At 40.7% G+C, this 15,039-nt stretch overlaps 2 protein-coding genes across 4 annotated transcripts in view; one reads left to right on the top strand and one right to left on the bottom strand.

Moving 5' to 3' along the window:
• Positions 1–15,039, bottom strand: part of LOC124158130 (NFX1-type zinc finger-containing protein 1-like) — a 163,764-nt gene that overhangs the window by 90,198 nt on the left and 58,527 nt on the right. The gene's annotated exons all lie outside the window — the stretch shown is intronic.
• Positions 6,682–12,858, top strand: LOC124157433. 3 transcript variants are annotated; one of them, XM_046532135.1, is made up of 6 exons: positions 6,682–7,117; positions 10,710–10,913; positions 11,056–11,445; positions 11,559–11,791; positions 12,191–12,371; positions 12,531–12,858. In XM_046532135.1, exons 2-6 carry the CDS (start codon positions 10,724–10,726, stop codon positions 12,638–12,640), a joined length of 1,104 nt encoding a protein of 367 aa, XP_046388091.1. In that variant the 5' UTR covers positions 6,682–7,117; positions 10,710–10,723; the 3' UTR covers positions 12,641–12,858. The 3 variants fall into 3 exon arrangements, 2 of the variants coding, with proteins under 2 accessions (XP_046388091.1, XP_046388090.1); XM_046532134.1 differs by having other exon boundaries at positions 6,682–10,913; XR_006864597.1 differs by lacking the exons at positions 11,559–11,791; positions 12,191–12,371; positions 12,531–12,858 and having other exon boundaries at positions 6,682–10,913; positions 11,056–11,146.

Here is a 15,039-nt window from a genome sequence, read left to right as displayed (position 1 = left end):
GTTTACTAAATATCGTTATACAGGCGATACATTTCTGTCACACGAACCATTGATGCATATTATGAAAGCCAATAAATGTTGCCTGTTATTTATGTAATTTTTTAAGTTAATTTCCAAGGTGAACGCTTTCAAAATGGCGTCAAAAAATTGATTTCTCGGAAAATATTTCATACTTTCCACTGCCGTCGGCCTTATTTTGTGAGTTGGGCAACGAAAATGATTATTATATATGTTTATTACACCCTCTACGAAATATAGGTAACAATTTTCTTTCGTCGTTCTTGGTTACCCGGAAAAAAATTAAAATATTCCGAAAATCACCAAAAATTACGATTTCCAAAAGATGAACACAGGATTTGTCAACTTTTACCTCTCCGATTTCTTTGAAATTTAATGGTTAGATACACCTATGCATTATCTTTTAGAAAGCATAAATATTTAATAAATAATTTAATTAATATAACCGCGAAAAGATAGAAATGGCGGGCACTACTAATTTTTTCCGGGGAGAGATTTACTTTTTATTGTATTGCTCTCGAAATATGGATGTCATAGGGGCAACTTCTCTTAGATATGATAGTAAATGAATGTGACCATATAATGTTGTCATCTTTAAACCCCCTGAAAACCCCTAAAAAATTAAAATTTGCATATATGTAGCCTTTTCGGGTACTTTTCGTCAGAATTCCGCCGCATTTCCAAGCCTTACCACTCATCGCTACGGAATTGATGTAGACGATTGATGACCCCTGGCTGTACAAACCTATAAACCCCCGGTAAACCCACATACAACCCACAAAAAATAAAATTTTTCATATAAGTCTACTTTTTGGGTACTTTCCGTGACTATTCCACCCCAACGACTAATCCCTACGGAATTTATGTGAACGGATGGTGACCGCCAGGAGTACACTCATATAAACCCCCGGTATCCCCCTAAAATCCCCCTAAATGTAAAATGTGCCATTAAATCTCCTATTTGGGAACTTTTCGCAAAGATTACGCCGCACTACCCGTCCCCTCTGAGCTCTAGATCCAGAATGTTTGGTGAAGGCGGGCCACCGTAAACCATACGGGAAAAAATACCAGAAAACCCCCGATCACCTCCTGGAACTTCGCCGAAAAAAATAAAATTTTTAAAGTCGCCATTCCGAATAGTTTTCGTCCCATTTTAGCCGGTGCCACTACTACTTATTAAAACCACCGATAACCCCGTGAAACCTTCCAAAATATTTTTTTAATCCCCTCTCCAGGTAAAAGAATCGTCAGAATTCCGCCTCTATTTTATACCCCTAGGACTTATCGGCACAGAATTTATGAGAACGATTTGTGACCATTGGTTTAACACCAGTATAAAACCCCCGGTATTCCGTTGGAACCCCCCGCAAAAAAATGAAAAAGTTGCCATCAAGTCTTCATTTATGGGTACTTGTCACCACTATTACGCCGCATTGCCATACCCTTTACAATCATCGCTACATAATCACTGGATTATTGGTGACCGCGTGCATAACGCATTAAAACCCCGAATCCCCCGGGGCACCCCTCTCGGTGGAGAAGACCATTTATGAGGACTAAGCGGAGCAACCGCGGGGGGCTCTTCATCCCCAAGACGGCGAAACCGTTCCGAGGAGTAACTGGCGTAGGCGAGGGGGAGCTTCAGTAACCCCCGGGCGGCGAAGCCGCCCCGATGTTTGAAACGGCGCAGCCGCTGTGGGCTCCCTCCGCCCTTTGGCGGCGAAGCCGCCCCTTAATCGAATAACGGTGAAACAGTTCCGAAATGCCCTTGCCCTCTGGGCGGCTATGCATACGCCAGACGATGAACGGCGAAGTACTTTTTGGGTAATTTTCGTGACTATTCCACCGCTGGTTCTTACCCCAACGACTCATCCCCACGGAGTTTATGTGAACGAATGGTGAGCGCCAGGAGTACACACATATAAACCCCCGGTATCCCCCTGAAATCCCATCCCTGAAATGCCATTAAGTCTACTATTTGAGAACTTCTCGCGAGCATTACACCGCACTACCCATCCCCTCTGAGATCTTGATCCGGAATATTTGTTGAGGGCGAGCCAAAACTTATGAAACCTACTTGAACATCGCCGAAAAAAAAATTTTAAGTCGCCTTTCCGAGTAGTTTTCGTCACAATGTAACCGATGCCCCTACCACTTATTAAAACCTCGGTAACCCCGTAAAACCTCCCAAAAAATTTCTAATAAATCGCCTCTCCAGGTAAAAGAATCGTCAGACCACTGTTCCGGACCCCTAGGACTTGTCGTCACAGAATTTATGAGAACGATTTGTGACCACTGGTTTGACACAAGTAAAAACCCCCGGTATTCCGGTGGGAACCTCCCGCAAAAAAATGAAAAACATGCAGTTAAGTCTTCTTTTATGGGTTCTTGTCGCTACTATTATTCCGCATTGCACTACCCTTTACAATCATCGCTACGTTATCACAGTGGACGATTGGTGATCGCATGCATAACACATTAAAACCCCCTAATCCCCCTGGGCACCCCTCTCGCTGGATAAGACCATTTATGAGGAATAAGCGGAGCAGCCGCGGGGGGCTCCTCGACCCCAAGGCGGCGAATCCGCCCCACAACGAGGAACGGCGAAGCCGTTCCGAGGAGTGGCTGGCGTAGGCGAGGGGGAGCTTCAGTAACCCTCGGGCGGCGCCCCGATTTTCAAGCGGCGCAGCCGCTGTAGACTCCACCCATCTCAACTCACACTCAACTCCTGAGCGGCGAAGCCGCCCTCCAGCGAGGAACGGCGAAGCCGTTTCGAGGAATGAGTGGGGCGCCTCCCTACCCCCTGGCCGGCGAAGCCGTTCCGAGGAGTAACTGGCGTAGGCGAGGGGGAGCTTCAATAACCACAGGGCGGCGAAGCCCCGACGTTCAAGCGGCGCAGCCGCTGTGGGCTCCCCCCACCTCTTGGCAGCGAAGCCGCCCCTTAAACGAATAACGGTGAAACAGTTCCGAAATGCCCTCGCCCTCTGGACGGCTATGCCGACCCCAGACGAGGAACAGCGAAGCCGTTACGAGGAAGGAGTGCGGCGCTTTCCAACCCCCTGGCCGGCGAAGCCGGCCCCTAGCTTAGGTGACATTATTCGAAATAAAATTCTTCGAACGACCACAAATGTAGACGGCGAAGCCGGAACCGGGGTTTTAAGGGGCGGAGCCCCTTAACGAGCGCGCGCAGCGCAGCGAGTCCTATCTATATACAGCCCTTGAGGTAACTGACTCACTGATGGATACAAATTCCCGACCACTTCCAGACGTGCTGGAGAGCTGTAATTTGGCACGCGTGCGGGGAACCCGAAATGATCCGGAGGAAAAATCCGAAAACCGGAAGTTTCCCCCACGTGTCGTCGCTAGGACGACAAAATGGCCGAAATCGGGCTTTTTCCGGGTACCGTCTTTTGGTTTTTATTTTACTGCGCGCTAATTATGCGTGACACACGGGTCGTTAATGCTTTTTTTGAAAGCTGATGAACGTATGCACGTAATAAAGTAAATTAATTAGTTTCCGTTTGAGAAAATTGCAGCCAAAATGGCGTCCAAAAATTTATTTTTCGAATAAAATTTCATAACTTCCGCTCCATTCGAGTTAATTTAAGGTGTAGGGTAACGAAAATGATTATTATATATTCTTATAACATTGTCTACGAAATGTTGGCAACAATTTTCTTTCGTCGTCCTTGGTTACTCAGAAAAAAAATAAAATATTTCGAAAATCACCGAAAATTACGATTTCCAAAAGATTAACACAAGATTTTGTCAACTTTAACCTTACCGATTTCTTTCAAACTTTGTAGTTACATACAACTTTGCATTGTCTTTCAGAAAACATGAATTTTTAATAAATAATTCAACGCATTTAACCGCGAAAAAATAAAAATGGCGGGCGCTACTCACTTTTTTCGGGGACTGGTTTGCTTTTTATTGTATTACTCTCGAAATATGGATGTCATAGGGCTCACTTCTGTTAGATATGAAAGTAAATGAATGTGACCATATAGTATCGTCATCTTTAAACCCCCCGAAACCGCCTAAAAAATTAAAATTTGCACATAAGTAGCCTTTTCGGGTACTTTACGTCACGATTCCGCCGCTTTCCCAAGAATTACCACTCATCGCTACGGAATTAATGTGGACGATTGATGACCCCTGGCAGTACAAAGCTATAACTCCCCGGTAAACCCACATACACCCCCCAAAAAATAAAAAATTTCATAAAAGTCTCCTATTTGGGAACTTCTAGTAAACAATACGCCGCACTACCCGTACACTCTGAGCTCTAGATCCGGAATATCTGATGAGGGCGGGCCACCGCAAACCATACGGGAAAATATACCAGAAACTTCCGGAGGAAAAATCCGAAAACTAGAAGTTTCCGCCACGTGTCGTGGCTAGGACGACAAAATGGCCGAAATCGCGCCTTTTCCGGGGACGGTATTTCCGTTTTTATTTTACTGCGCGTGAACGGTGTGTGCCACGCGGATAGTTTATGTACGTTTTGAAAGCTGATGAATGTAGTCACGTAATTATGCAATGGATTTAGATAATTTTAAAGTAAATTGCTGCACAAATGGCGTCCGAAAATGCTTTTTCGAAACAAATTTCATAACTCCCTCTCCCATCGTCGTAATTGCAGGTGTAGGATACTGAAAATGATTATTATATATGCTCATAAAATCGTCTACGATATATAGGTAAGAATTTTCTTTCGGCGTCCATGGTTTTCCAGAAAAATAAAAACGTTCCCAAAATCACCGAAAATTACGATTTTCAAAAGATTGACACAAGATTTCTTCAATGTTTTCCCGACCGATGTCTTTCAAACTCCACAATTACATACATCTATGCATATGGTTTCCGAAAATATAAGAACTTAATATGTGTTGCAGTCGATATAACTGCGGAAAAATAAAAATGGCGGACAATACTAATTTTTTCCGGGAAGAGGTTTACTTTTTATTGTACTACTATCGAAATATGGATGTCATACGGGAAACTTCTCTTATACATGATAGTAAATGCATGTGACCATATGATAAGGCCATATTTAAGCCCCCTGAAAACCCTAAAAAATTAAAATTTGAATGTAAGTAGCCTTTTTGGGTACTTTTCATCACAATTCCACCGCTTTTCTAGCCTTACCACTCATCGCTACGGAATTGATGTGGACAATTAATGACCCCTGGTAGTAAAAACCTATAAACCCCCGGTAAACCCACCTACAACCCCCAAAAAATAAAATTTTGTATATAAGTCTACTTTTTCGGTATTTTTCGTGACTTTACACCGCTGGTTCTTACCCCAGCGACTCATCCCTACGGAATTCAAGTGAACGGATGGTGACCGCCAGGAGTACACACATATAAACCCCCGGTATCCCCCTGAAATCCCCCCAAATGTAAAATGTGCCATTAAGTCTCCTATTTGGGAACTTCTCGCAAACATTACGCCGCACTACCCGTCCCCTCTGAGCTTTAGATCCGGAATATTTGATGAGGGCGGGCCACCGTAAATAAAACGGGAAAATATATCAGAAAACCACCGATCACCTCCTAGGAAGCTCGCCGAAAAAAAATTAAAAAAATGTTAAATGCGCTTTTCCGAGTAGTTTTCGTCACAATTTACTCTACTACTGTCTGGTGCCTCTACTGCTTATTAAAACCCCCGATAACCCCGTGAAACCTCCCAGAAAATTTTTCTAATAAATCGCCTATCCGGGTAAAACAATCGTCAGAATACTGCCACTGTTCCAGACCCCTAGGACTTATCCCCACGGAATTTATGAGAACGATTTGTGACCACTGGTTTTCACACGTATAAAACCCCCGGTATTCCGTTGGAACCCCCGCAAAAAAATGAAAACTTGCCATTAAGTCTTCTTTTATGGGTACTTGTCGCCACTATTACGCCGCATTGCACTACCCTTTAAAATCATCGCCACATGATCACTGTGGACGATTGATGACCGCATGTATAACACATGAAAACCCCCGAATCCCCCTGGGCATCCTCTCGGTGGAGAGGACCATTTATGAGGACTACGTGCAGCAGCCGCGGGGGGTTCTTCATCCGCAAGGCGGCGAAGCCGCCCCACAAAGAGGAACGGTGAAGTCGTTCCGAGGAGTAACTGGCGTAGGCGAGGGGGAGCTTCAGTAACCCTTGGGCGGCGAAGCCGCCCTGACGTTAAAGCGGCGCAGCCGCTGTGGGCTCCCTCCGCCTCTGGGCGGCGAAGCCGCCCCTTAAACGAATGACGGTGAAACAGTTCCAAAATGCCCTTGCCCTCTGGGCGGCTTTGCCGACCCCTGACAAGGAACGGCGAAGCCGTTCCGAGTATAAAGCGGGGTAGCCCCGGGGGGGCACACTCAACCCCTGGGCAGCGAAGCCGCCTCTCAACGAGGAACGGCGTAGCCGTTCCGAGGCATGAGTGGAGCGCTTCCCTACCCCCTGGCCGGCGAAGCCGGCCACTAGCTGAGGTGAGATTATGCGAACTAAAATTCTTCGAAGAATCACAAATCTAGACGGCGAAGCCGGACCCGGGGTTTTTAAGGGGCGGAGCCCCTTAACGAGCGCGCGCAGCGCCGCGAGTTTTTAAAATATCGGGATAAGCGATGTCATTACCTAGCGAAATCATCAAAAAGTGCTCGTATTTGAAGAAAAATCCACCGGGGAAATCATTGGCCTTAATCAAGATATCAGCTTGTTGGCAAAAGGTAGGTAATAATAGCAGTAAGTACGAATTAAATGTATTGCTCAATGGTTGGTTATAAAATATATATACCAAAGAAAATGAAATAATGCTGAATTCCCTCTTTCAACTTGCAACTGCCTATAACCGGTTGAATACCAGCTGGTATATGGTGTTTCGTGAAACTTTCCTGTCCTTGAACGACGCGCCTCGTAATAGGATAAAACAAATGAGTAACGTTTATCGCATTGCACTCGGATACTTTGGTTTTTTTTCAGTTTCTTTCTTTCCTTCTTAGCTGTTGATGTGAGCAGTCTTGTAACCACGTGTGTTTCTGGCTGGAAGCGGTCTCGCGGTATAGAAGTGATTGTGCACCCAATTTTTAGACATCTTGATTGTGAACAGGTATGTGCCCACCATAGATTAATAAGGTTATGTGTGAATGGATATAAATGTTAAGAATTAATGTATTAATAGGAATGCAGTAAATGTTTGGCGGATTTTCGAGTGGAGATTTAAGGATATCAGGGAATGATACTTTGAAGGCATAGATTAACGAGGTTGTGCGTGAATGGATGAAAATCTTACCTTAATGTGTTAATTGGGATGCAGTAAGTATTTGGCGGCTTTTTGATAGGAGATTTAAAACATAAGGGAATGATACTTTGAGGGCATATATTAAATAGGTTGTGCGTGTATGGATGAAAATGTAAGAAATAATATATTAATTGGGATGCAGTAAATGTTTGGCGGGTTTTTGAATGGAGATTTAAAACATAAGGGAATGATACATTGAAGGCATAGGTTAACGAGGTTGTGCGTGAATGGATGAAAATGTCAAGAAATAATATATAAATTGGGATGCAGTAAATGTTAGGCGACTTTTGGAGTGGAGATTTAAAACAACGGGAAGTGTGACCACGTGTGGCTCTGGCCGGAAGAGTTTTATTGAAGATTGTGTACCTAATTTTTAGTGGTCTTGATTGTGAACAGGTGTGTGTCCACCATAGGTTAATAAATTTGTGTTTGAATGTATATAAATTTTAAGAATTAATGTACTTATAGGGAGGCGGTAAATGTTTGGCGGCTTTTTGAGTAGAGCTTTAAAGACATCATGGAATGATACTTTGAAGGCATTGATTAACGAGGTTGTGCGTGAATGGATGAAAAATATAAAAAATATAAATTATTGTTAAATTTAAAGTATTAACCTATTAAATTGCGTGAGTGAAATGTATTTCTTTGAATAACGCTTGCATGAATGACTGAACGTTCAATAGAACCTGCTAACTTTCATTGAGACCAGTAAACAGTTTGGAATCCACCCTATGTTACCAAGACTTCATTGTGTAAAATTGCTTCCACAAAATTAGATTGAGAACATGTTCGACCATTAGCCAAGTGCGATCTACTCATTGATATTTTCTGTTGTTGTAATATACTTTAACCTCTTATAGGTCCAAAATGTCTAAGCGGCATAGTAATACACCATATCACTTGCTATCAAGAGCGGGCAAAAAATGGCGATTGCAACGTGTTAATGACAAAGTTGGTGTAGATCAGTGTATTTTTCACAGTGGTTCATCAGACGAAAGTGATTCGTGTGGTAATGATTTCCTTCGATCCCAATCTCTTAGCTATTCAAGTGGACATGTTATGGTAAATGACGATAAATTATCAGATAGTGAAAAATCAAGTGTTTCTTTGTCTTCATCTGTATGCAGCTACGGTGGAGAGACTATTTCAGATCCCTCTGATACTGAAAATGGGACTGATGTAGATGATGTCATGGACAATGTCTTCAGTGAAAATAACTGTGATGAATTTGATTCTTCTAAGGACTGCATCTCACCGTCTACAGCCACAACTCATTTTTTGCGTGAATGGGCATTGAAAAACAATATAACTTTGACTGCCTTAAGTGCTTTATGTACCGGTTTAAAAACATGTCACCCATCTTGCTTTAGTGATTTGCCGGTAGACGGAAGAACAATTTTGAGAACTCCACCTCAGGTTAACCTTCATTCTGTTCCACCTGGTGATTATATCCATATTGGTCTGAAAAAGCAATTGTCTGTGGTGATTTCTCAGCTATCAAAACCAGTGGATTCATTGAATTTATTGTTTAATGTTGATGGGTTATCCTTGTATCGTAGCTCAGCTAGTGAGGTTTACCCCATTCTTTTCTCTCTACCAACCTTGAAAGAATTTAAGGGCAAAGTTTACCCGGTTGGTCTTTATTATGGTGCATCTAAACCTTGTAACCTTTCTTCTTTTTTGGACTTGTTCATTGTGGAGCTAAATGATGTTTTGCGGAATGGGTTTTATGGGAATAATAAGAAAGTGAATGTTACTCTCCTGGGGTTTTGTTGTGATGCTGTTGCCAAGAGCTACATAATGGGAGTAACATCTCACAATGGGTACAGAAGTTGTACTAGATGTAATGTCCATGGGAAAAGAGTTGAGAAGAGACAGGTGTTTCCAGAAACAGATTGCTCTGCAAGAACACATGATGAATTTTTGAACAGAGTTGACCCGATCTTTCGCAGTCGTGACACACCACTTGTAAATGTTCATGGCATTAATTTTGTAAATTCATTTGTTATTGATTATATGCATCTTGTCTGCCTGGGAGTTATGCGTACTCTCTTATTTGCTTGGTGTGGTGGTCCATTATCAATGAAGATTTCACAAAGACAAAAAGCCACTGTCTCAGAAAGCATTCTTTCTCTAAGGGGTTGTTTTCCGAAAGAATTTGCACGGAGGCCTAGGGACTTGGCCATGTTAAAATATTGGAAAGCAACAGAATACCGTAATTTTCTGTTGTACTTGGGACCTTTAGTCCTGAAAGATGTTCTGACGACTGAGAAGTACAATCACTTTTTACAGTTGCATATAGCAATATCGACTTTGATGAGCCGACAAAAATGTACTGACGGTAAACAACTTGAGCGTGTTAAAGATTTGCTGAAGTACTTTGTGACAAATGTCATAAGTTTATATGGAGAATGCTTTGTAACTTACAATTTTCATGGACTTATTCATCTTGTTGATGACATCCACTACTTCTCTGATGTGTTCCCTGGTATTACTTTGCATGATTTGTCAGCATTCCCATTTGAGAACTATCTTCAGAGAGTCAAGAGAATGGTAAGAGGAAGGGCCAAACCTTTGCAGCAAATTGGGAGGAGAATGGGAGAGATTTTTTTATCTGGTAAAATTTATCCACAGCCTTCTATTCTAAAGAGTCCATCATTTAGAAACATTCACAACAATGGACCATTGCTGGCATTTTGTACAGATCCTCAATACAATGCCATCACTTATGAAGATTTTGAGTTAACAACCAGCTCACCCAACAATTGCTGTAGTAGCAAAGGTGGCTCAGTTATAATTATTGAAAACATTGCTTTTTCAAAAGAATTTAATGAAGTTGTCATTATTGGTCGACATTTTGTACATAAGGAAAATTATTTTTCAGTCCAGGATTTTCATAGTTCAGAACTAGGAATATTTAAGGTGAGAAAGCTATCATCAATGAAAACATGGCTGTTCTCTGATATTGTAGGGAAATACATTTGCCTGCCACAAGGAAATAATTTTGTTGTTTTTCCACTACGTCACTGCGACGTTGCTTAACTTTGATCATCATTATTGTTTGTCATAGGATCCCAGCCATTTGTATAGAAAATTGTAATCAATGATCCCTTGTAATCATTTTTTTACTACTGTTATTTCATGATGTAAATACATTTCAGTATTCAAATTTTGCATTTAGATTATTGCAAGATCACTTCCTCATATAATTTCTCTGTTACCATGAAGGGAAATATTTTAAGAATTGTGATTGTGGCATGTTGCACAACAGTGGATGGAAAGAGTGAATGAATGAGTTTGACAGAACAGACTGTGCTGAATGGTTTACTCATATTTGCTGTTACTATATATGCATCACTTGTATGTGTACAATTTAAAGTGTCTTTTTATCTTTTTCTAGGTCATTCAATTATCATGTGGACTATTATTTTCAAACATGACGTGAAGGAGCATGACTGTGTACCAAATGTGTGGTTAGTGACTGCTAAAAAATGTCTTTACCCTGACAAGAGTAAGGCCACAATAAAAAGAATGGCAAAAGAGTGTGCTCCTCCTGAAGATGATTGGGATGAAATTGCCATATCGATTGTTAAACGTGATTTTGGTAAGTCCTTCACAGCAAAAGTTGGTAAACTTTGTTACTGCAGCTTCAGTGATGTGAATTCTGTCTCTCAGTAATGAATACTTAGCGTTAATGAGGAACTAACACTTTTTGAACTTGACATGCTATTTTCATTGTTTTACAGATGTTTTTGAGAGGGCATTCTCTGATGTGGTGCGGTTGGAAACCGGAAAACGATCCATCACCAGTTCCGAGAATGAGGAAAGGGGGAAAGGTAAAAGGGAGAAAAGAAGGAGAGTCAACTCTGATGAGCTCTCATCAGATACTGATATTGACGAGCGAAGAGGCAGCATTTCCATTGATGCCAGCCCTGCAGGGCAAAACAATAGAAATAAAAGTGCCGAGTCCCTTAATTCCAGGAGACAATCCTCTTCCCTCGATCTATCTAACGAAGTGACACATAAGGCAGCTAAGACCCTATGTCCCTTGCCCAAGAGCAGGCATCATGTCTGCACTTTCGCACACGGGGAAACTGTAAATATTTCCATAGCGAAGCAGTTATGCTCTATGTCTAGTAAGTTCAATTCATAACATCACACTCAAAAAAATTTACGAACTCAGACCTTTCACTAAGCAGTTTTCTCAGATTTTGCTAACTACTTTTTTAATTCCTGCTTTCACTTTCAGGAGCCATGTTAGGATTGCAAAGTGCAGTGAGGGATGTCCAAGAGCAGCTAAAAGAGCTGAGGAAATCAAAAGAAGTTGAGGTGAAGGAAGACCTTCCCATGGAGGGAAGTGATGTTGATTTGCTGGACGACAAGATATTTGAGATACTTAACCATTTCCCACTGAAAACAATGGAAGACTTTAACAAATTTGAAGAACGTTTGAAGAGTGAAAGTGAATTCAGAAACTCTACTGTAAGTATTTTCCAAACGTAATTCAACTTTTACTTTTCCCAATTCAAACAAAAATTATGTAACTGAAACTCTTTAAATGCAAATCTTGAACATTGTAAAAAGGCCTTACACAAGCACAGCTTGCACATTAATAGCTAAAAAGTGCTGATGTGCTAAAAAGACTTAAAACTGAAATGTGGCTGTATGGCAATTGTCATTGTGGTCCTTTAAACCCTGCTCATAGAGTTAAAGATAGAATGAATTAGTACATCGTTGCAGTCATTGAGAAAACCTAAGAGGAGGATGATTTCCATTAGTAGGATAAAACTGGCATATACACACTATTTTTATGGGCTAATTTATCTTTATCTTGAACTATTTTCATCTATTCATAATCTAATAGTATGCCATTTGTTACAGGTTTTAGCTCTCCTCGCTAAATCACAAAAAACAAGTTACACGAGGACTACCACGAGTATCCTTCGATACATTATTTCAAATGAAATAATTTTCAATTTCACTTGGAAGGGCCAGAGCCGCAAAGAGCATACCACATCAAAAGTGGCATTCCATAATTTGGCCATCTGCTCGGCTGTGATGAGTGAGTAAAAAATCAGTACTTTCTGTTAATATAGATACTCTTCATTTATTCTGATATTCACATTTCTGGATTTTCAAACATGATTCATTTACTGAATTTGTAAATTAGCATTGTATTTACAATGAAATAGTAAATCATGGCTTCTTTGGTTGCTTCCAGGTGCGGTTAAAAAGAAGTGGAGGGGTATGGTACCTGACTTAAGTAGCAAATTAGAATTGTGTATTTCTGGCTGGTTTGCCCAGACTCAAAGCAAGCTAAATAAAAAATGATTTTTGCCTGGAAAATTTCTTGAAGATTGACTCATTTCAGTCCATCTCCCCCATTCCCTTCTACGAAGCTGCAAAATATTTAAAGCATGTTTAAAACAAATTTTGAAATAATAGTTCATATTTTCTTCAATGCTTTAACATTTTAAACTTGTGTAAAAGTTGTTTTAAAAATATGCTAAAATTGAGATAATTTTAAAGAAAAAATTCATAGCTTCTTCAAGGGTTTAACATGTTTTAAACCTGTGTTAACACGTTCAGGGCGGCATGACCCACCGGTGGGTCATGGCTGGTCTATCCCCATGGGCGGCATGACCCACCGGTGGGTCATGCGTTTCTAAGCTCTATGGGCGGCATGACCCACCGGTGGTCACGTTTCCCATGCGAATTAAAGGAGCTTCTGGCCACGTACGCCCATGAGGACGGACTTATTACGTTCTCCATCGCCCATGAAGGTGTTTTTAGTAAATTTTTTACTGATGCCAAACCGAACTTTTTGCCTAGAGAAAGGTAGCAAGTAAAATGGCGGGCAATGATGTAAAGATTCAGTATTTGATGTTGTATTTGCATTTGTGCGTGAAATATTTTCAATTTTAGTTTAACTAATCGGAAAGATATTCATATGAACTCGATCATCGGTAATCAACTTCCATAATTTTATGAAATACGTAATTCTTGCATTGCGGGTTGCCTATCCGTCGATTATAGGCGTTTTAAAAAATTCTAGCTGTGTTACGTACGAAGTTCTCATTCATATCAATTCCACAGGCAGTATTATGAAGCTTATTCAATAATAAAAGAAAATAAAGAATATTGCAGTCATATTGAAGGTAGACGAGAGCTACATATAGTTGATTCGTTATTGAGCCATTATTTTCTATGACACAGCAATCTCTAGACGTAAATTTTATATTTTGCATCGTCTATCAAAAGTATATCGAAATATAAATCAAGTTGGTTTTGCTCTATTCACATTTTACGATGAAGATAGGTTAACTAAAATATTCCTACTATTTACGTGGCATTATGCATAGCTAGAAATGCTTTTTTCGTTTTCCATAAGACTGTAAGATGGACCTACAAGAAGGACGATTACCTTCCTTGATTACACGTTGAAATACTACTACACTCACCGTTTCAATTACATGGCTTTCACGTATGGAAGATGTTCCACTTTCGTAGATATTTAGAGGGTAGCACACACCGGAAAAATTATTTAGATCGAAAACAAAAATGGAGAAAACATTTCAAAACTATAATAAATGTCATTTTCAGTTTGGTTATCCTAATTGGGTCAATGGAAACAATTTTATAAATGGGGAATACAAATGAGCACAGCGAAAACTTAACGAATCTCAAATATAATTTCAAACTATTTTCAATATAATCACTTATTTACATTATTTTCAATATATTCACTTATTTTCTTTGACAATGTCAATGGTGAATTTTGTTGAAACAATCCAAGCATATTGTAGGGTGTCCATCACATTCCTCACAAAATGTGTTCACTTTTTTTGCCCTCTCGCTTACCTCTTTCGTTCCCTTTTCTTTACGTATTCTCTCGTACGAATTGAGGCATCTCTTCCTACCTATCCTCGCAGTACCTTCATATTTACTTAGGTTGTGCAAGGACTTTCACTTCTTCGAAGCTGAAACACCTCCCCCAGCCACATCGCTAAAGACGACATCTTCTTTCAATAATCCATCAATAACTTTCTCTCAAAAATTAGCATTTCCATTTTTTTATTTTGGCCATAATTATTATATAAAACCTATGAATTCACCATCCATGTCCCAAGAAGCAGTTCTAATGCCAGTCTCTTATACCACTTGAGAGATCGTCTGATGCAACTATAATAAGCAGACATTTGGTCGGAAATGTCTACCCCCTTTTTCGCGCTATTGTAGACTATGATGGCTTTTGGTTTCATTATTTCCCCTCGCTTAGATTTCGACGTGGTTGGTTGCAAAATCTCACCAAGGTCGGGATTAGGGGATATTATCATAAGTGGTCTTTTGTCCTGCCATTTCATCATTCTAACACCTTTTCCACTTTGCCTTGCAATAATTTCCCCCCTTTTCAACTTTTTTTGACGAACCTCTGGTGGATTACCTTTCCGATTCGCCCGCATTGTGCCACAAACATAGGTCTCCCTACCCAAAAGGTCTTCAGCTAGGCCCATACTTGTCTAAAAATGATCAATGCACAATGTCCGCTCAGCATCAAAAAGTCCCTCTATCAGTTGCAGTACAACTTTGTGACCAGGTCCAACCTTCTCGTTCGTGTTTGGCACTTCACTTTTCCTAGAGTACACTTGCAAACTATGCGTGAATGAGTCAGGGCTACACAGTTTGTAGCATTTTATTCCATATTTATGAGACTTTCCAGGCACTGCCTA

Source organism: Ischnura elegans, chromosome 4, assembly GCF_921293095.1.
Source record: "Ischnura elegans chromosome 4, ioIscEleg1.1, whole genome shotgun sequence".
Classification (NCBI taxonomy): domain Eukaryota; kingdom Metazoa; phylum Arthropoda; class Insecta; order Odonata; family Coenagrionidae; genus Ischnura; species Ischnura elegans.
Note: the sequence above shows the minus strand (reverse complement) of the source record. Positions and strands in the feature narration are given on the sequence as shown.

Coding starts and splice junctions, on each gene's coding strand:
- LOC124157433 (XM_046532134.1), top strand. CDS start 10,601: ATGAGTTTGACAGAACAGACTGTGCTGAATGGTTTACTCATATTTGCT. Junction 11,446..11,558: donor GCAGTTATGCTCTATGTCTA/GTAAGTTCAATT, acceptor TTTCACTTTCAG/GAGCCATGTTAGGATTGCAA. Junction 12,372..12,530: donor CATCTGCTCGGCTGTGATGA/GTGAGTAAAAAA, acceptor GGTTGCTTCCAG/GTGCGGTTAAAAAGAAGTGG.